Genomic DNA, 23690 nt, shown 5'->3' on the forward strand with positions numbered 1-23690 from the left:
CAGACTGGAAAAGTGGAGTTCAGTTCACTTCAGTCGCTCAGTCGTGTTCGACTCTTTGCAACCCCATGTACTGCAGCATGCCAGGATTCCCTATCCATCACCAACTCCTAGAGCTTTGTCAAACTTACATCCATTGAGTTGGTGATGCCATCCAACCATCTTATCATGGCTCAAGTGCCTTTGCACAGGGCAAAAGATGACTGGTTACAATATGCAATAGGATGCCTAAGTCGCAGACTAAATGTCGTGGGAAATTCTTTGGGAAATTAAGACATTCAAAAATACCCTTTCACATGGGAGAGTTTATAAGTCCACACATATCTTCAGAGAGAGATGCATATTCACAAAATCCAGAGGCACTTTACTTTGGGATAACCCCTGAGCTCAGTGCAAATCTGGGTAAGTATTAAAGGAATGCTCTATTAGCCATCTACAAGGACTGGGAAAGGAACTTGTTTTGAATCTCTGTGTGTGATTTTTTTCTTTTTGTTTTTTTCATTTTAGCAGTTGGCAGTCAAGGTGAAATTCGGTCACAAAAGGAGGAGACAAAAGCTAAAGGACAAAGACTTCAATAACTGAATACAGTAAAGAATAAACACTTTACAAAAATAAACTGAAGCACTAAACAAAAAGACTACCATAGCCTCCAGCAGTTAAAGCAGCAAAGTCTTGGGAAGGGGTAGGATCTGATTTCCAGCATTATCATATATTTGTTACCACAAATGCCCAACTTTCAAGAACAAGAAAAGGTTACAAAGCATACAAAGAAACCAGATAATGTGGCATATTCAAAGCAACACAAAAAGTAACAGAAACAATTCCTGAGGAAGCTCAGATATCAGATCTACAAGGCAAAACTTTAAAACTTTAAAACGTTAAAACTATCTCTAGTATACTTAAAGAAAAATAAGTAAAAGAATTGAGGAAACCAGAAAAACAATGTATTAATATAAACCAAACAAATATCAATAAAGAGCCTGAGGTTATAAACATGAATCAAATTCTAGAGGTAAAAATTAAAATAATCGAAATGCATAATTCACCAGAGGGGTCAACCATGTGAGCAAACTAAAAGATAGAACTAGTGAATTTACTGAATCTGAGGAGCAGAAAGATGAATGAAGAAAATTGAATAGAGTCTAAGAGAACAGTGGGACACTATTAACAGACAAAAATGTACATTATTTGGGAGTCCCAAAAAGAAAAGAGACAGAAGGTGGGGGGGGGGAGGGGGTGGTGGCAGAAACAAGGGCCAAAAACTTCTCAATTCTGATGAAATACATGTATCTATAAAGCCAACGGCCACAACAAACTCCAAGTAAGATCAACAGAAAGAGACCCACACTAAGATACACTACAATTAAACTTTTTAAAATCAGCCAAAAACAAAAAGAGAATTATGAGTGTCTAGTCACAAGGGCTCATTAGTGAGAGTAACACCTGATTTCTCATCAGAAATCATCAGTCAGAAGGCAATGATATATATTTAAATGATATATTTAAAGTTTTGAAAGAAAAAATGTCAAGGTTGAATTCTATACCCAGCAAAACTGTCCTTCAAAATCAGAGCATAATTAAGACATTCACAGATAAACAAAAGCTGAGGGAGTTCATTATGAAATCTAACCTATAAGAAATGCTAATGGAAATACCTCAGATAGAATGTAAAATGGTAACTCAATACCATCTGAAAATATAAAGGCTCCAGTAAAGGTAAATACATGGCAAATATAAACTGCAGTATTGTTGTATATTTGGTTTTAACTCTAATTTTTATTTTGTATATAATTTCAGAGCCAAAAATATAAAGTTATAAATCTACATTGCAGAGCACACATTTTATAAAGATGTAACTGGTGACAAAAATAACTTGAAACAGAGGGAAAAAGCAACAAAGCAGAAGAGTTTTCTATGTTATTGAAGATAAGTTAGTATCAATTCAAATTACATTGTTATAAGTTTGGGATGATAAATATAATCTTGATGGTAACCACAAAAAAATATCAAAAGAACATATACCCAAAAATGAGAAGGGAATCAAAATGTGCCATTACAAAAAAAATCAACTAAACACAAAGGATGACAGTAATACAGGAAACGAGGGACAAAAAAAATGTAGAAGACATAGACCAAACAGGCAATAAAGTGGCAGAAGTTAATCTTTATTTACTAGTAATTACTTTAAGTGCACACAGATTAAATTCTATCAAAAGACAGAGATAGAATAAAGAAAATATTATACAACTATGTTCTTTTAGAACAGACTATCAGATCCAAAGACACAAAAAAATGAAAATCAAAGAATGAGAAAAAGTACTTCATGAAAATAATAACCAAAACAGAACTAGGATGAATGTAAGAATACTGGACAAAAAAGACTAAGTCAAAAACAGTTACAAGAGGCCAAGTCGCTTCAGTCGTGTCCGACCCTGTGCGACCCCATAGACAGCAGCCCACCAGGCTCCTCCGTCCTTGGGATTCTCCAGGCAAGAATACTGGAGTGGGTTGCCATTTCCTTCTCCAATAAGAGGCCAAAGAGGGCATTAGATATTAATCAATGAGTCAAGTCAATTCATCAAGATGTAACCACTGTAAATATACATGCACCAAAACCAAAGCCCTAAATTATACAAAGGACAGAACAGAAAGAATAGTTTTATATTAATAGATGGGTAATTCAATAGTCCACTTTAAATAATGGTAGAACCTCTAGATAGGTGAGCAGTAAGGATAAAAAGACCAATAAAACACTATGAAACAAGTATATTTAACAGATGTATATGGTTCACTCTACCCCCAAACAGCAAAATACATATTTTTCTTAATTACAAATGGAACATTCAACATATCAGACCATATTTCAAGTCAAAAAACATCTCTCAATAAATTTTAAAACATTAAAATCATACAAAGCATCTTCTCTGAGCACAGTAGATGGAGCTAAAACTCAATTAACAGAAGGAAAACTGAAAAATTCAAAACACATGGAAATTAAACAATACACTCTTGAAGAGCCAATTGATCAAAGAAGAAACCACAAGAAAATCCTAAAATATCCAGATACAAATGAAAACAAAAACATAACATGCCAAAACTCACAGGATGTAACAAAGGTCAGAAGGAAACTTAAATGCCTATACTAAAAAAGGTGACATATCTAAAACCAACAATGCAATTTTATAGCTTAGGGAAACAGAAAAGTATAGCTGAGTGATCCAAAAGGAGAAGGAAGCAATGAAATAATGAAGATTATTGTTGAAATACTTTTAAAGGCATACAATATATTCAACTAACTCTAAAGCTGACTCTTTTGAAGACAGCAACAGAATTAAAAGAAAGAATGCAAGTGACTTGTAAGGACAGTACTACTAACCATACAGAAATTTAAAAGATGACTGAAGAATACTATAAACAATTGTCCAACAAATTAGATAACTAAGATGAAAAGTACAAATTCTGAAACATACAAAATACCTAAACTGACTCAAGAATAAATAGAAAATCTCAACCCATGATAAGTGAACTTAATCAGCTATTAAATTCTCCCAACACAGAAAATTCCCAGACCAGATGGTTTCACTGGTGAATTCTACCAAACATTTTAAAAGATTTCATACTAATTCTGTTCAAATTACTCCAAAAATGTAAGGGAGGGAACACTTCTGAACTCATTCTTTAAGGCTATCATTATCACTATCATTTATCATTAAGATCAGATAAAAATATTACACTTATTATACTAACGTCAGATAAAAATAAAGATACCCCAGCAGCATAAGGTTGGTCTAACATCCAAAAAACAAGGTAATATGCTGTACCAATAAAATGAAAGACAAATACCACATAACCATTTCAATAGATACATAAAAAGCATTTATTTGCCTAAACCCAACACCATTTTATGATTAAAAAAAAAATTCAACACACTAGGAAAAGAAGGGAATTTTCTTAACTGATAAGGTGTATCAACAACAAGCTCATTGCTAACACCACACCTAAGAGCAAATCCTTTCCTCCTGAAATCAGGAAGAAGATATAGATTTCCACTCTCTCTTTTTTTCTATTTAACTTCATACTAGAGACTCTAGCTAGGGTGACAGGCAATAAAAGGAGATAAAAGACATACAAATTAGAAAGGAAGAAAACGAGTTCTACTTACAGATGACATGATCTTACACACAGAAAATCCTACAGAAACAATCTGTTTAGGTAGTTTGCAAAATATAAGACTAATATAGAAAAATTAATTGCATACATAACATTAGGAATGAACCATACAAAAAGGAAATTAAGAAACAATTCCATTTAGAATAACAGAAAAAATAATTAAATATTTTAAAATATATGTATCCAAAGAAGTGCAAAGTTATAATCTGAAAACTATAACACATTACTGAAAGAAATTAAAGAAGGTTCTAAATAAATGAAACATCTCCTATTTATGAATTGGAGTTACAATATTGTTAAGATGGTAACACTCACCATATTGATCTGATTCAACAGAATCTCTATCAAAACCATATCAGCTTGCTTTTTTTTTTCCAGAAGAAATGGAAAAGCTGATTCTAAAACTCATATAGAAATGTAAATGATAGAGAAAAGCTAACCTTGAAAAAAAAAAGACTAAATATTGAGGACACACAAATCCTAACTGCAAAATTTATTACAAATCTACAATAATCAATATAGTGTGATATAGGCATAAAGGATAAATGTATAGATCAAAGGAACAGAACTGAGGTCCAGAAATAAATCTTTATATTTACAGGCAATTTATTTTAAATAAATATGCTAGGATAAATTCAGTGGGGGAAGAACAGTCTTTTTTTTTATCAAATGGAACTGGGACAATGGAATAACACATGCAAAACAATGCAAGTGGATTCCTATCAAACATCATATTTAAAAATTAACTCAAAATGGATTAAAGAACTAAATGTAAGAAATAAAACTCTTAGAAGAAAACATAAGGATCATTTTCATGATCTTGGATTAAGCAATGGTTTCTCAGATGCACATCTGAGATGCATCTGAGAATGCTCAAAAGCATGGACAACAAAAGAAAAAGTAGATAAGTTAAATATAAAAGTTTTACACTTTGTGTTCAAATAATACCATTAAGGATGTAAGAAACAACTCAGAGAACTAAAAAAAATAGTTTAAAATTATATAAATAAAAAGAGATTTGTATCTAGAATATGCACAAAAGAAATTGCATATTTCTTCAGAGATATGCAAATGGCCAATAACATAAAAAGATGACCAAAATTATTCACCTTCAGAGAAATGAAAATAAAAACAACAATGAGGCCACTCACATCCACAAAGATGCCTAAAAATCAAAAAGACAATAGTAAGTGTTGCCAAGGACATAGAGAAATCAGAACCCTCAGACAGTGCTGTTTAGAATGTAAATGTTTTTGAAAACAGTCTGACCGTTCCTCAGAAGCTTAAAAACAAAATTATCACATGACCTTGTAATCTCACTCCTTGGTATACACCTATGAGAAATAAAAATACATGTATATACAAAATCTTGAACACACATATTTATAGTACAAATGTCCATCTAATTGAGATAAATAAAATATAGATTATCTATATAATAGAGTATATTCAACTATAAAAATAATAAAGTACTGATACATACAGCAACATGGATAAACTCTTTGAAAACATTATTCTAAGTGAAGGAAGTCAGTCATGAAAGATCTTATAATCCATGAAAATTCATTTCATTAATATGAAATGTTTAGAACAGATAAATCTATACAGTGAGAAAGCCCATAGGTGGTGATCTTGGGCTGCAAAGCTAAAGATAAATGAAGAATGATTATTAAAAGTTATAGGGCTTCTTTTGGAGTTGATGAAAATGTTCTAAAAGTAATTTTGGTAATAGTTGTAAAACCCTGCAAAAACTAAAAATTATTGGCCTGTACACTTTAAATGGATTAAATGTATGGTATGAGAATTATATGCCAAAAGAAAAAAAGGAGACAGCTTTCTTACTGACACTGTAATTGTATAAAATAAAAAATATACACGTTTTTAGAACTAATATGACATTTGGGAAAAGTTGTCGAAAGAAGTTCAAGATAATTCAGTAACACTGCTCATGTCCATAAGTAATTAATTAAAATATAATTTAAATGTTTTTAGTATAAAACAATATTTTTACAATAATATGAATAGCTAGTAATAAACATAATAAAAGCAAAGTGAAAGTGGTGTCCAACTCTTTGCAACCCCATGGACTGTAGCCTACCAGGCTCCTCAGTCTGTGGAATTTTCCAGGCAAGAGTACTGGAGTGGGTTGCCATTTCCTTCTCCAGGGTATCTTCCTAACCCAGGGATCAAACCCAGGTCTCCCACATGGCAGGCAGATGCTTTACCGTCTGAGCCATCATTTTAAGAAAATTATAAAACCTTATTCCAAATTCTTGAACAGTAGATCACAATTCTTCCCAAATTAACTCATAATGTAGATAATGTTCCAATATGCCTTCTAATAGAATTTTTCAGTAAAACTAATAAAATAATCCTTAAATATTACTATAGAAGAGGTACATTAGGGTTCATGACTTAAAAAAAGAATAAATAAGTAGGTCACTCTAGCAAATAATGAGTAAAATTATGACACTACAATACCTGAACACATGAAAATAATAGGAAGTCCAGAAATAAATCAATATACACATGGCAACTTAAAGATGTGAGAGAAACCGCATCACAAATCAATAAACTACTGAATACCATATTCCAATATGAATTCCAAATAAAGACTTCAGGGTATGGGAAACTTAAGACTATAAGACTTCTAGAACAAAAACATTAGAAAAGAAAATATTAACAAAAATGACTATAGAAATTTGCATACTTTGAATGTCTAATTTACATTATTCAAATTCATGGGACAGAAGTTATTTGCAATACATATGTAAAACAAAGCACTGCTATATGGAATAAAGTATGCGTACAAATTAATAAGAAAATACAAACACTCTAATAGAAAAAAGACTAAAAATCACAGTAGATAAGAAAATGCACTATCTGAATGGTAAAAAAAGGAAATGAAAATCATCATCAGAAACTCATGGAGGGGGCGGTCCTAAGATGGCAGAGGAATATGATGGGGAGACCACTTTCTGCCCCACAAATTCATCAAAAGAACATTTGAACGCTGAGTAAATTCCACAAAACAACTTCTGAATGCTAGCAGAGGATATCAGGCACCCAGAAAAGCAGCCCACCGTCTTTGAAAGGAGGTATGAAAAATATAAAAGATAAAAAGAGAGACAAAAGAGGTAGGGACAGAGCTCCGTCCTGTGAGTTCAGTTCAGTCACTCAGTCGTGTCTGACTCTGCAACCTCATGAATCGCAGCACACCAGGCCTCCCTGTCCGTCACCATCTCCCAGAGTTCACTCAAACTCACATTCATCGAGTCGGTGATGCCATCCAGCCATCTCATCCTCTGTCGTCCCCTTCTTCTCCTGCCCCCAATCCCTCCCAGCATCAGAGTTTTTTCCAATAAGTCAACTCTTCGCATGAGGAGTTCAAAGTACTGGAGTTTCAGCTTTAGCATCATTCCTTCCAAAGAATACCCAGGACTGATCTCTTTTAAAATGGACTGGATGGATCTCCTTGCAGTCTAAGGGACTCTCAAGAGTCTTCTCCAACACCACAGTTCAAAAGTATCAATTCTTCGGCACTAAGCTTTTTTCACAGTCCAACTCTCACATCCATGCATGACTACTGGAAAAACCATACCCTTGACTAGACAGACCTTTGTTGGAAAAGTAGTATCTTTGCTTTTGAATATGCTGTCTAGATTGGTCATAACTTATCTTCCAAGGAGTAAGCGTCTTTTAATTTCATGGCTGCAATCACCATCTGCAGTGATTTTGGAGCCCCCAGAAATAAAGTCTGACACTGCTTCCACTGTTTCCCCATCTATTTGTCATGAAGTGATGGGACCAGATGCCATGATCTTTGTTTTCTGAATGCTGAGCTTTAAGCCAACCTTTTCACTCTCCTCTTTCACTTTCATCAAAAGGCTCTTTAGTTCCTCTTCACTTTCTGCCATAAGGATGGTGTCATCTGCATATCTGAGGTTATTGATATTTCTCCTGGCAATCTTGATTCCAGCTTGTGCTTCTTCCAGCCCAGCGTTTCTCATGATGTACTCTGCATATAAGTTAAATAATCAGGGTGACAATACACAGCCTTGACGTACTCCTTTTCCTATTTGGAACAAGTCTGTTTGTTCCATGTCCACTTCTAACTGTTGCTTCCTGACCTACATACAGCTTTCTCAAGAGGCTGGGCAGGTGCTCTGGTATTCCCATCTCTTTCAGAATTTTCCACAGTTTATTATGATCCACACAGTCAAAGGCTTTGGCATAGTCAACAAAGCAGAATAAGATGTTTTTCTGGAACATTCCTGCTTTTGCGATGATTCAGCGGATGTTGGCAATTTGATCTCTGGTTCCTCTGCCTTTTCTAAATCCAGCTTGAACATCTGGAAGTTCATGGTTCACGTATTGCTGAAGCCTGGCTTGGAGAATTTTGAGCATTATTTTACTAGCATGTGAGATGAGTGCAATTGTCCTTTCTGTCCCGGGAAGGGAGTCTTAAAAAGAGAGGTTTCCAAACACCAGGAAACACTCTCACTGACGAATCTATGGCGAGCCTTGGATCCAGAGGGCAACATAACCAGGAGGAAAAATAAATAAATAATTAAAACCCACAGATTACATGCCCAACCATAACTCCCCCAGCAGAGAAGCAGCACAGACGCCTGTATCCACCACTAGCAAGTGGGGGCTGGGTAGGGAAGCGCGGGCTGCACTGCCTAGATTAAGGACCAGGCCTAATACCCCAAGGGCAATCTGAGGGCATTAACTTGGGAGAGCAAACCAGACTGTGGGATAGCTACCATGTGAAAAGCCCTAACCTAAGACACCTCCGGGCCCACTCACAGAACTAAGGACTGAGCATAGCTAGCCGGCTGCAGACCGGCTCATCCCCCTCCGGAGACAGGCAGGCGAGGGTAGCCAGAGCCGGAAGGGGGCAATCGAGGCCCCAGAGAGGCGTTATCTACCAAATTGCAAGCAGGCTGCATTGCTAACCAAGACTTCTTGGGATTCTGGACAGTCAATATCCGCCTGAGAAGGTGCGCCAGTTGTACACCCAGAAAACTGAGCACCAGGGATGGGGGAGGCGATAAGTCACAGCAACCACGCTCACCAAACACCTGGTCATCTGAGCTGCTCAGACCTGGGACGGGCACAAAATGCAGGCCCAACCAAGTCTGTGCCTCTGAGGACTACCCGAGTACCTGAACCTGAGTGGCTTAGACCTGGGAGGTGCATACAATCCAGGGCCGGCCTCAGAAAGTTCCCGGCAGAGCAACCTAGAGCCTAAGCAGTGTAGACAGGGAAAGCACACACACTGTGAGCAGGGGCAAACCCAGTGTCGCTGAGACACTGCAAGCACACGCCAGTGTTATTTGTTTGCAGCGTCCCTCCCTCCCAACAGCACCACTGAACAAGTGAGCCTTAAAAAGTTCCACCACCGCCCCCTTGCGTCAGGATGGAAATTAAGACACTGAAGGGACCAGCAAATAGAAGAAGCTAAAACAGAGGGAACCTTCTTGGAAGTGACAGGTGCAATAGATTAAAATCCTGTAGTTAGTACTGACTACATAGGAAGGGGCCTATAGGTCTTGAGAAATATAAGCCTGATCGAAGAACTATCTGAAAATGAACTGACCCCACAATGCCCACAATAACACCAGAGAAAGTCCTAGATATATTTTTACTATTTTTTCTATCATTCTTTAATTAAAAATTTTTTTTTTATTTTTAAGTCCTCTATTACTCCTTTAATTTTCATTTTTATAACCTACTATTATTTTGCAAAAAAAGAGACCCTATTTTTTAAAGCAAATTTCACATACATATATTTTATAATTTTTCTGACTTTTTTTTTCTTTAATATTGTATTTTTGAAAATCCAACCTCTACTCTAGATTTTTAATCTTTGCTTTTTGGTATTTGTTATCAATTTTGTACCTTTAAGAACCCAATCTTCAGTACCCATTTTTACTTGGGAGTGAGATTACTGGCTTGACTGCTCTCTCCTCCTTTGGACTCTCCTTTTTCTCTACCAGGTCGCCTCTATCTCCTCCCTCCCCCTTCTCTTCTCTACCCAACTCTGTGAATCTCTATGTGTTCTGGACGGTGGAGAACACTTAGGGAACTGATTACTGGCTGGATCCATCTAGCTCCTTTTGATTCCCCCCTTTATCCTCCTGGCCACCTCTGTCTGCTTCCTTCCTCTTCTCTTCTCTGTATAACTCCGAGAACATCTCTGAGCAGTCCAGACTGTGGAGCGCACATAAGGAAGTGATTACTGGCTAGCTTGCTCTCCCCTCTTTTGATTCTACCTCATCTCATCCTGGTCATCTCTATCTCCCTCCTCCCTCTTCTTTTATCCATGTAACTCTGTGAACCTCTCTGGGTGTCAGTCACTGTGGAGAAACTTTACATCTTTAACCTAGATGTTTTATCAATGATGCTGTATAGATGGAGAAGTCTTGAGGCTACTGTAAAAATAAGACTGAAAACCAGAAGCAGGAAGCTTAAGTCAAATCCTGAGAACACCAGAGAAATCGTGACTCCAGGGAACATTCAACGACAGGAGCTCATCAAACACCTCCATACCTACACTGAAACCAAGCACCACCCAAGGGCCAACAAATTCCAGAGCAAGACATACCATGCAAATTCTGCAGCAACACAGGAACATAGCCCTGAGCTTCAATATACAGGCTGCCCAAAGTCACTCCAAAACCACTGACATCTCATAGCTCATTACTGGACACTTCATTGCACTCCAAAGAGAAGAAATCCAATTCTACCCACCAGAACACCGATACAAGCTTCTCTAACCAGGAAACCTTGACAAGCCACCCATACAACCCCACCCACAGCGAGGAAACTTCACAATAAAGAAAACTCCACAAACTGCCAGAATACAGAAAGGCGACCCCAAACACAGCAATATAAACAAGATGAAAAGACAGAGGAATACCCAGCAGGTAAAGGAACAGGATAAATGCCCACCAAACCAAACAAAAGAGGAAGAGATAGGGAATCTACCTGATAAAGAATTCTGAATAATGATCCAAAATCTTGAAAACAAAATGGAATCACAGATAAATAGCCTGGAGACAAGGATTGAGAAGATGCAAGAAAGGTTTAACAAGGACCTAGAAGAAATAAAAAAAAGAGTCAATATATAATGAATAATGCAATAAATGATATCAAAAACACTCTGGAGGGAACAAATAGTAGAATATGGAGGCAGAAGATAGGATTAGTGAGATAGAAGATAGAATGATAGAAATAAATGAATCACAGAGGAAAAATGAAAAAATAATTAAAAGAAATGAGGACAATCTCAGAGACCTCTGGGACAATGTTAAATGCCCCAACATTTGAATCATAGGAGTCCCAGAAGAAGAAGACAAAAAGAAAGACCATGAGAAAATACTTGAGGAGATAATAGTTGAAAACTTCCCTAAAATGGGGAAGGAAATAATCACCCAAGTCCAAGAAACCCAGAGAGTCCCAAACAGGATAAACCCAAGGCAAAACACCCCAAGACACATATTAATCAAATTAACAAAGATCCAACACAAAGAACAAATATTAAAAGCAACAAGGGAAAAACAACAAATACACACAAGGGGATTCCCATAAGGATAACAGATGATCTTTCAATAGAAACTCTTCAGGCCAGGAGGGAATGGCAGGACATACTTAAAGTGATGAAAGAAAATAACCTACAGCCCAGATTACTGTGCCCAGCAAGGATCTCACTCAAATACGAAGGAGAAATCAAAAGTTTTACAGACAAGCAAAAGCTCAGAGAATTCAGCACCACCAAACCAGCTCTCCAACAAATGCTAAAGGATCTTCTCTAGACAGGAAACACAAAAAGGGTGTATAAACTCGAACCCAAAACAGTAAAGCAAATGGCAACGGGATCATACTTATCAATAATTACCTTAAACATAAATGGGTTGAATGCCCCAACCAAAAGACAAAGACTGGCTGAATGGATACAAAAACAAGACCCTTATATATGTTGTCTACAAGAGACTGACCTCAAAACAAGGGACACATACAGACTGAAAGTGAAGGGCTGGAAAAAGATATTCCACACAAATATAGACCAAAAGAAAGCAGGAGTACCAATACTCATATCAGATAAAATAGACTTTAAAACAAAGGCTGAAAGTCTACAAATAATAAATGCTGGAGAGGGTGTGGAGAAAAGGGAACCCTCTTACACTGTTGGTGGGAATGCAAACTAGTACAGCCACTATGGAGAACAGTGTGGAGATTCCTTAAAAAACTGGAAATAGAACTGCCTTATGATCCACTGAGGAAACCAGAAGGGAAAGAGACACGAGTACCCCAATGTACATCGCAACATTGTTTATAATAGCCAGGACATGGAAGCAACCTAGATGTCCATCAGCAGATGAATGGATAAGAAAGCTGTGGTACATATACACAATGGAGTATTACTCAACCATTAAAAAGAATACATTTGAATCAGTTCTAATAAGGTGGATGAAACTGGAGCCTATTATACAGAGTGAAGTAAGCCAGAAAGAAAAACACCAATACAGTATACTAACGCATATATATGGAATTTAGAACGATGGTAACAATAAACCTGTGTACAAGACAGCAAAAGAGACACTGATGTATAGAACAGTCTTATGGACTCTGTGGGAGAGGGAGAGGGTGGGAAGATTTGGGAGAATGACATTTAAACATGTAAAATACCATGTAAGAAACGAGTTGCCAGTCCAGGTTCGATGCACGATACTGGATGCTTGGGGCTAGTGCACTGGGATGACCCAGAGGGATGGTATGGGGAGGGAGGAGGGAGGAGGGTTCAGGATGGGGAACACATGTATACCTGTGGCGGATTCATTTTGATATTTGACAAAACTAATACAATTATGTAAAGTTTTAAAATAAAATTAAATTAAAAAATAAAATAAAACAAAGGCTGTGAAATGAGACAAAGAAGGATACTACATAATCCAAGAAGAAGATATAACAATTATAAATATATATGCACCCAACATAGGAGCACCACAATATGTAAGACAAATGCTAACAAGTATGAAAGGGGAAATTAACAATAACACAATATAGTGGGAGACTGTAATACCCCACTCACACCTATGGATAGATCAACTAAACAGAAAATTAACAAGGAAACACAAACTTTAAATGATACAATAGACCAGTTAGACCTAATTGATATCTATAGGACATTTCACCCCAAAACAATGAATTTCACCTTTTTCTCAAGCACACACGGAACCTTCTCCAGGATAGATCACATCCTGGGCCATAAATCTAGCCTTAGTAAATTCAAAAAAATTGAAATCATTCCAAGCATCTTTTCTGACCATAATGCAGTAAGATTAAATCTCAATTACAGGAGAAAAACTATTAAAAATTCCAACATATGGAGGCTGAACAACACGCTGCTGAATAACCAACAAATCACAGAAGAAATCAAAAAAGAAATCAAAATATGCAGAGAAACAAAGGAAAATGAAAACACAACAACCCAAAACCTGTGGGACACTGTAAAAGCAGGGCTATGGGGAAGGTTCATAGCAATACAGGCATACCTCAAGAAACAAGAAAAAAATCAAATAAATAACCTAACTCTACACCTAAAGCAACTAGAAAAGGAAGAAACAAAGAACCCCAGGGTTAGTCAAAGGAAAGAAATCTTAAAAATTAGGGCAGAAATAAATGCAAAAGAAACAAAAGACACCATAACAAAAATTAACAAAGCCAAAAGCTGGTTCTTTGAGAGGATAAATAAAATTGACAAACCATTAGCCAGACTCATCAAGAAACAAAGGGAGAAAAATCAAATCAATAAAATTAGAAATGAAAATGGAGAGATCACAACAGACAACATAGAAATACAAAGGATCATAAGAAACTACTATTGGCAATTACATACCAATAAAATGGACAACTTGGAAGAAATGGACAAATTCTTAGAAAAGTACAACTTTCCAAAACTGAACCAGGAAGAAATAGAAATCTTAACAGACCCATTAGAAGCACAGAAATTGAAACTGTAATCAGAAAACTTCCAACAAACAAAAGCCCAGGTTTAGATGGCTTCACAGCTGAATTCTACCAAAAATTTAGAGAAGAGCTAACACCTATCCTGCTCAAACTCTTCCAGAAAACTGCAGAGGAAGGTAAACTTCCAAACTCATTCTATGAGGCCACCATCACCCTCATACCAAAACCTGACAAAGATGCCACAAAAAAAAAACTACAGGCCAATATCACTGATGAACATAGATGCAAAAATCCTTAATAAAATTCTAGCGATCAGAATCCAACAGCATTAAAAAGATCATACATCATGACCAAGTGGGCTTTATCCCAGGAATGCAAGGATTCTTAAATATCCACAAATCAATTGATGTAATATACCACATTAATAAATTGAAACATAAAAGCCATATGATTATCTCAATAGATGCAGAGAAAGCCTTTGACAAAATTCAACATCCATTTATGATAAAAAAAAAAAAACCTCCAGAAAGCAGGAATAGAAGGAACATACCTCAACATAATAAAAGCTATATATGACAAACCCACAGCAAACATTATCCTCAATGGTGAAAAATTGAAAGCATTTCCCCTAAAGTCAGGAACAAGACAAAGGTGCCCACTTTCAGCACTACTATTCAATATGGTTTTGGAAGTTTTGGCCACAGCAATCATAGCAGAAAAAGCAATAAAAGGGATCCAGATTGGAAAAGAAGAAGTAACACTCTCACTGTTAGCAGATGACATGATCCTCTACATAGAAAACTCTAAAGACTTCACCAGAAAATTACTAGAGCTAATCAATGAACATAGTAAAGTTTCAGGATATAAAATCAACACACAGAAATCCCTTGCATTCCTACACACTTACAATGAGAAAACAAAAGAGAAATTAAGGAAACAATTCCATTCACCATTGTAATGAAAAGAATAAAATATTTAGGAATATACTTACCTAAAGAAACAAAAGATCTATATATAGAAAACCATAAAACACTGGTGAAAGAAATCAAAGAGGACACTAATAGATGGAGAAATATACTGTGTTCATGGATCGGAAGAATCAATATAGTGAAAATGAGTATACTACCCAAAGCAATCTATAGATCAATGCAATCCCTATCAAGCTACCAATGGTATTTTTCACAGAGCTAGAACAAATAATTTCACAAGTTGTATGGAAATACAAAAAACCTCCAATAGCCAAGGCAATCTTGAGAAAGAAGAATGGAACTGGAGGAATCAAGCTGCCTGACTTCAGGCTCTACTACAAAGCCACAGACATCAAGATAGTATGGTACTGGCACAAAGACAGACATATAGCTCAATGGAACAAAATGGAAAGCCCAGAGATAAACCCACGTACCTATAGACACCTTATCTTTGGCAAAGGAGGCAAGAATATACAATGGAGAAAAGAGGATCTCTTTAACAAGTGGTGCTGGGAAAACTGGTCAACCACTTGTAAAAGAATGAAACTAGAACACTTTCTAACAACATACACAAAAATAAACTGAAAATGGATTACAGATCTCAATGTAAGACCAGAAACTATAAAACTCCCAGAGGAGAACACAGGCAAAACACTCTCTGACATAAATCACAGCAGGATCCTCTATGACTCACCTCCTAGAATATTGGAAATAAAAGCAAAAATAAACAAATGGGACCTAATTAAAATTAAAAGCTTCTGCACAACAAAGGAAACTATAAGCAAAGTGAAAAGACAGCCTTCAGAATGGGAGAAAATAATAGCAAATGAAGCAACTGACAAACAACTAATCTCAAAAATATACAAGCAACTCCTGCAGCTCAATTCCAGAAAAATAAATGACCCAATCAAAAAATGGGCCAAAGATCTAAACAGACATTTCTCCAAAGAAGACATACAGATGGCTAACAAACACATGAAAAGATGTTCAACATCTCTCATGATCAGAGAAATGCAAATCAAAACACAATGAGGTACCATTTCACGCCAGTCAGAATGGCTGCGATCCAAAAGTCTACAAGCAATAAATGCTGGAGAGGGTGTGGGGAAAAGTAACCCTCTTACACTGTTGGTGGGAATGCAAACTAGTACAGCCACTATGGAGAACAGTGTGGAGATTCCTTAAAAAACTGGAAATAGAAGTGCCATACGACCCAGAAATCCCACTGCTGGGCATACACACCAAGGAAACCAGAATTGAAAGGGACACGCGTACCCCAATGTTCATCGCAGCACTGTTTACAATAGCTAGGACATGGACGCAACCTAGATGTCCATCAGCAGACAAATGGATAAGAAAGATGTCGTACATATACACAATGGAGTGTTACTCAGCCATTAAAAAGAATTCATTTGAATCAGTTCTAATGAGGTAGATTAGAACTAATAATTAGTTCTAATGCACTGGAGCCTATTATACAGAGTGGAGTAAACCAGAAAGAAAAACACCAATACAGTATACTAACGCATATATATGGAATTTAGAAAGATGGTAACAATAACCCTGTATGCGAGACAGCAAAAGAGACACAGATGTATAGAACAGTCTTTTGGACTCTGTGGGAGACGGTGAGGGTGGGATGATTTCGGAGAATGGCATTGAAACATGTATAATATCATATGTAAAATGAATCACCAATCCAGGTTTAATGCATGATATAGGATGCTCGGGGCTGGCGCACTGGGATGACCCAGAGGGATGGTATGGGGAGGGAGGTGGGAGGGGGGTTCAGGTTGGGGAACATGTGTAAACCTGTGGCGGATTCGTGTTGATGTATGGCAAAACCAATACAATATTGTAAAGTAATTAGACTCTAATTAAAATAAATTTATATTAAAAATAAATAAAAAATAAATCAATTGGTTTGGAGAATATATATATATATCTACACACATGTGTTATAAATTCTTCTTAAGCATGCATACACATAGAGGGGCTATCATATTTACAAGAACCAAAATTTTAGGGGTTAGCCTTTTCAATAAAATCTATGGTTAAGAAGAAAACTGAAATTCAATAGGAAAAAATGAACAAAAACTTTCTCAAGACCAAGAGAAAGCCACAAAAAATTATTTTGAAAAATATTTATCAGAAAAGATATAAGAAGATTATGAAGACTGATTGTTCCTTTTATCTTCTATATTTTACTACAAATAAGGTCCTCTCAAGCCAAAGAAATACATATAAAACACATGTATTTTTTAACTGCTTTTTGTTTTTTTTATGTATTTTTAAAGGACTTGAAAAATACAATCTGAAAACTATACTGCAATAAATTCTAGTTATATCTATAAATTTAAGCCCTAATTAAAAAAAGCCAAAATTCATAATTCTAAATGTGTTTTTTAAACATATTTTATTTCAAAATGCCATAGCCTTTATTTTTTAATGATAACATTTTAGATAAGTATTTGAAGTCAGTTTCCTGCTTTGCAACATCAATTTTTAAAAAGCTATGGGTCTTAAGTGAAGGAATATAAATTAATGCTAGTCCCCACTGGTGGATTTGAATATATAACTTGCTATTTAAAGAAAATAACATGTAATAAACTTCCTAAGAAGTTAGATTCAAAATAACAGCATGGATTCCATTCTCATTCCATACCTTTACTTTTGCATCAATGCTAAATTTTTCTTTTCTCCAATGTGCTTCCTGCTTCCTCAGTTTCTCCAGCTCATTTAGCAGGTCAGCGCAGTGGGTACTTAATTTCTCATTTTCCTCCTTCAGATTTTTTATAACCAGCCTGTTTTGCTCTTCCTTAATCTGCACACACTCCTTAGTGTCCCGTAGAATAGTACCACAAGGGCCGATACAAAAAACAACAACAAAAAAAAAAGCTGAGAACTAATCCGCAAATACAAACTGTGCAATTTTACGCTCCCAGAAGCTTCTTCTATATTTGATGGCCAAGGTCACCTGTATACTTTCACTGGCCTCTTTTCATGCAGGTGGATGGGTCATATTTTTCACTGGATGACAGCTTTGATGAGTACACATTTGCAAAGAGCCCATTAATTGATCAAGCTGCCTTTGATGCTGTCCCCAGCTATTTTTGAGACCCACACAGACATAGCCTCCCAGACCTGGGTTTTATCAATTAATAATGCCAGTCCCATCAGAATCTAATTACAAGAAGCCACATATTCACACTCCTACTTTCTTAGCTCCATTTCCATCATTAACTATTTATTGGAAAGTTATAAAGCTTAGAGTCTAAGCTTTAAAGTATCTTTCTCAGAGTTTTTTCATGTGAGAAAACTGTATGGTACAGCAGGGCCTAAGGCAATTTCTCCTCCAAGCTTGTCACTTTCTGTGCCACAAAGGCTGACAAAGCTTAAAGTAGGACTTCAAAGAAATAGTAGGGTAAAACTATGTACAAGTCAACACACCTTAACTTCTTGACTTTTCTCTTTAAATTTCTTCTGCAAGTCACTGAATTCTTTCCTTAAGAAATCATTTTCTTCATCTACTGCAATCTTCCGTTTTACAAGGTCATTTATTTCCTGTGTTAGTCCTGATTCTCTCTGGAAAAAAAAAAAAAAGCAAAATTACTGATGAATTGGTATTTCTAAGAAAAGATAATTTCATAAGAAAAGTTTGAGAGTTTGATTGGTAATATTAGAATTAACTAGCTTTCATAATAACATCCATTATCATAATTTCTCATTTCCTGTGACATGCCCAGAAATTGTCAAGTAAAATGTGCAAACACGTGCCTAGTTACTAGTTCAAAATGAAGTACACGTACAAACTGGACACCAGATATTCAGCCTCATACAGAAAGCAAACTTTTTGGATTTAGTTGTGCAATAGGAAAAAAACCCAAAATTTTACAAAATATTCTAATTAAAGAAAATGCGTATGTGGCTAAAATAAGAATTACCATCTAAAACATTTTTTTTAGAAAAACAGTTTTGTGAAAGCATGAACAATTTTAAAGAATGAAAAACAGCAAGTCTGTTTTGATACCCAAAATATCTTGCTGTGTAGAAAGATATTCAAAATATTAATATTGCCACAATTTTTAACCAAATATTCTTCTCACCTACCAGAAATATCTGAATCTCATTGAAGGATGTATCCATGACTCGTTTCTTAGTTTCCCTCCTTTCTAATCTTTACAGCTTTTCCCTCAGAAATCTTACCCACTCTCCTGGATTCTGGTTTCGTCTCTGTCTAAAAGACCGCTGCTGCTAAGTTGCTTCAGTTGTGTCCAACTCTGTGTGACCCCATACATGGCAGCCCACCAGGCTCCCCCGTTCCTGGGATTCTCCAGGCAAGAACACTGGAGTGGGCTGCCATTTCCTTCTCCAATGCATGAAAGTGAAAAGTCAAAGAGAAGTCACTCAGTCGTGTCTGACTCCTAGCGATGCCATGGACTGCAGCCTACCAGGCTCCTCCATCCATGGGATTTTTCCAGGCAAGAGCCATAACCTGGCCCTAACTCTCTTCCAACTACCAATCCCACATTTTCAGTTTCCAATAAAAATACCTCCATTTTAATTATCTACTGCCATCTCAAACCAACATGCTAAAACTGATACCCATGCCCTAATACTGACTCTTTGCCAAACTTACTCAACTTTTGTCAACTCACTTATTTTTTCAACTAATATTTGAATCTATTATTCCTAAGTTTTTTTGCACTGTTTAATTTAGGATTTCCATTTTATTTAAATATTATCAAATTCACATTTGACATGTACTGTTATATTTTATATTTATTTTATATAGCAAGAACAACTATATTATTTTGATAATTTTTATTAGAGTATAGTTGTATTACAACGTATTGTTAGCTTCTGCTGTACAGTACAGTGAAGATTAGAGATATCGTGGGAACATTTCATGCAAAGATGGGCTCGATAAAGGATAGAAATGGTATGGACCTAACAGAAGCAGAAGATATTAAGAAGAGGTGGCAAGAATACACAGACTGTACAAAAAAGATCTTCATGACCATGATAATCAAGATGGTGTGATCACTCACCTAGAGCCAGACATCCTGGAATGTGAAGTCAAGTGGGCCTTAGAAAGCATCACTACAAACAAAGCTAGTGGAGGTGATGGAATTCCAGTTGAGCTATTTCAAATCCTGAAACATGATGCTGTGAAAGTGCTGCACTCAATATGCCAGCAAATTTGGAAAACTCAGCAGTGGCCACAGGACTGGAAAAGGTCAGTTTTCATTCCAATCCCAAAGAAAGGCAATGCCAAAGAATGTTCAAACTACTGCACAATTGCACTCATCTCACACACTAGTAAAGTAATGCTCAAAATTCTCCAAGCCAAGCTTCAGCAATATGTGAACCGTGAACTTCCAGATGTTCAAGCTGGCTTTAGAAAAGGCAGAGGAACCAGAGATCAAATTGCCAACATCCGCTGGATCATGGAAAAAGCAAGAGAGTTCCAGAAAAACATCTGCTTTATTGACTATGCCAAAGCCTTTGACTGTGTGGATCACAATAAACTGGAAAATTCTGAAAGAGATGGGAATACCAGACCATCTGACCTGCCTCTTGAGAAACCTACATGCAGGTCAGGAAGCAACAGTTAGAACTGGACATGGAACAACAGACTGGTTCCAAATAGGAAAAGGAGTATATCAAGACTGTATATTGTCACCCTGCTTACTTAACTTATATGCAGAGTACATCATGAGAAACGCTGGGCTGGAAGAAGCACAAGCTGGAATCAAGATTGCCAGGAGAAATATCAATAACCTCAGGTATGCAGATGACACCATCCTTATGGCAGAAAGTGAAGAGGAACTAAAAAGCGTCTTGATGAAAGTGAAAGAGGAGAGTGAAAAGGTTGGCTTAAAGCTCAACATTCAGAAAACAAAGATCATGGCATCTGGTCCCATCACTTCATGGGAAATAAGATGGGGAAACAGTGGAAACAGTGTCAGACTTTTATTTTGGGCGGCTCTAAAATCACTGCAGATGGTGACTGTAGCCATGAAATTAAAAGATGCTTACTCCTTGGAAGGAAAGTTATGACCAACCTAGATAGCATATTGAAAAGCAGAGACATTACTTTGCCAACAAAGGTCCATCTATAGCCAAGGCTATGGTTTTTCCAGGGGTCATGTATGAATGTGAGAGTTGGACTGTGAAGAAAGCTTAGTGCTGAAGAATTGATGCTTTTGAACTGTGGTGCTGGAGAAGACTCTTGAATGTCCAAGAAGATCCAACCAGTCCATCCTAAAGAAGATCAGTCCTGGGTGTTCATTGGAAGGACTGGCGCTAAAGCTGAAATGCCAATACTTTGGCTACCTTGTGTGAAGAGTTGACTCATTGGAAAAGTCTCTGATGCTGGGAGGGATTGGGGACAGGAGGAGAAGGGGACGACAGAGGATGAGATGGCTGGATGGCATCACCGACTCGATGGACATGAGTTTGAGTGAACTCTAGGAGTTTGTGATGGACAGGGAGGTCTGGCGTGCTGCAATTCATGGGGTCGCAGAGAGTCGGACACAACTGAGCAACTGAACTGAACTGAAACGAATTAGTTAAATATATGTATGTGTGTGTGTGTGTGTGTGTGTATGTATACTGCTTTTTAGATTCTTTTCCAATATAGGTCATTACAGAGTATTGAGTTACCTGTGCTATATTTTAAGTCCTCATTAGGTAGTTAATTTTATATATAGTAGTGTGATTATGACACTTCTATTTTATCTGTGTGTATACTGAGTTATGAAGTAAAATGTATTTTTCTCAGTATAGGGATCATATTAATTAAACATTGCTCTTGATTTTTACTTAGAGGTGACATTACTCATCCATAGGCCAACTGAACTTCAAGAGTTCTCATAACTCCACATCTGTACCAATAAGACACTCAGGCTTGGCAACGTTTTACAAATTAAGTATAAATGGCACCTCAAAACAGTTTTCATTTTTATTGCCTATTTTAATTATTAGGGCATATCAAAATATGTTTTACATCAATCAAACAGCATAAAATGCAAACATCTACAATTCATAACCTATTTTTCTATTCTCATCTAAGTCTCAGCCTCTTTCAAGGTTCAATTTTCACCTCCTCCATGAAGCCTTTCCTAACTATCACAGTAATTTCTGCTATTTCCAAGTTTCTGTATTGCCTACATTATTCATTTTGCACATATTACCTAGAGCTGCTAATTATCTATGTACTCACACTATCTTCCAAACTAAATTATAGTAAATGTTTATGAGTGAGATTGACACTGATAAATTCAATCATATAAACACTAAGACAGTGAATTATCTACAGCCCTATCCTTTGAAAGAATTAACAAAAATTAAGCATCCTCATCTATCCTTGAGATTATTTAGACTTAAGAAAGGTGAGATACGAGACCAAATGATTTAAGGTTTAGAAGAATGTGCCCATTAATGTGAGCTAAACTTAACAGGAATAAACAACATGCTGCTGCTGCCGCTGCTGCTAAGTCATTTCAGTCGTGTCCGACTCTGTGCGACTCCACAGACGGCAGCCCACCAGGCTTCTCTGTCCCTGGGATTCTCCAGGCAAGAATACTAGAGTGTGTTGCCATTTCCTTCTCGAATGCATGAAAGTGAATAGTGAAAGTGAAGTCACTCAGTCCTGTCTGACTCTTCGCGACCCCATGGACTGTGTAGCCTACCAGGCTCCTCCATCCATGGAATTTTCCAGGCAAGAGTACTGGTGTGGGTTGCCATTTCCTTCTCTGAATAAACAATATAAATTACAGCAATAACAAGGCCTTTCATGAAAATTATTTAGTAATTGAAAAGTTAGCATTTGAGTGAATTTAGTAATCTACAGGACAAGTATAGACTTAATCTTTAAATAAAAACACATAATACAGTAGGAACTTAGCTAACCAAAACCTTCATTTTTTGAGGGCTTCTCTGGTGGCTCAGATAGTACAGAAGCTGCCTGAGCCAGGAGACCCAGGCTCATATTTTGATAATTAGTTTGATAAATGATTTTATATATCATAAATCATTAAAGTAATAAGTTAGACACAGATGTATTCCCAATGGAAGAGAATGGATAAACTCTCAAAGATCTATTAAATTTTACATAACACAAAATATTTTCCTAATAAAATGTACCCTCAATGATCTAGTTTTTATAATGGAAGTGACAGTCACTTAGGTGTGTCCGACTCTTTGCAACCCCATGGACTATGCAGTCCATGGAATTCTCCAGGCCAGAATACAGGAGTGGATAGCCATTCCCTCCCCAGGGGATATTCCCAACACAGGGATCAAACCCAGGTCTCCCACACTGCATGCAAATTCTTTACCAGCTAAGCCACCAGGGAAGCCCAAGAATATTAGAGTAGGTAGCCTATACCTTGCCTAGTGGATCTTCCCAACCCAGGAATCGAACCAAGGTCTTCTGCATTGTAGGCAGACTTTTTACCAACTGAACTACCAGGGAAGCCTTAGCACAAGTATATATAGTTGCAATTCATTTTTTTTCTTTTCCTTTTTAGAGAAGTATAGTTGATTTATAATAAATTCTATAAGTTTTAG

The 23690-nt window shown here is 36.6% G+C and overlaps 1 protein-coding gene across 4 annotated transcripts in view; it reads right to left on the minus strand.

Annotated features, from left to right (window-relative positions):
• The window catches only part of CNTLN (centlein), a 352880-nt gene that overhangs the window by 222937 nt on the left and 106253 nt on the right, over positions 1-23690 (minus strand). For all 4 annotated transcript variants that reach the window (XM_027549176.1, XM_027549174.1, XM_027549178.1 and 1 more), the window contains exons 4-5: positions 18564-18698; positions 17779-17949 (exon numbers count right to left, since the gene is read on the minus strand). In XM_027549176.1, the coding sequence (XP_027404977.1) occupies positions 17779-17949; positions 18564-18698 (306 nt within the window). The remainder of the gene's footprint in view (positions 1-17778; positions 17950-18563; positions 18699-23690) is intronic.

Source organism: Bos indicus x Bos taurus, chromosome 8 (assembly GCF_003369695.1).
Source record: "Bos indicus x Bos taurus breed Angus x Brahman F1 hybrid chromosome 8, Bos_hybrid_MaternalHap_v2.0, whole genome shotgun sequence".
NCBI classification, from domain to species: domain Eukaryota; kingdom Metazoa; phylum Chordata; class Mammalia; order Artiodactyla; family Bovidae; genus Bos; species Bos indicus x Bos taurus.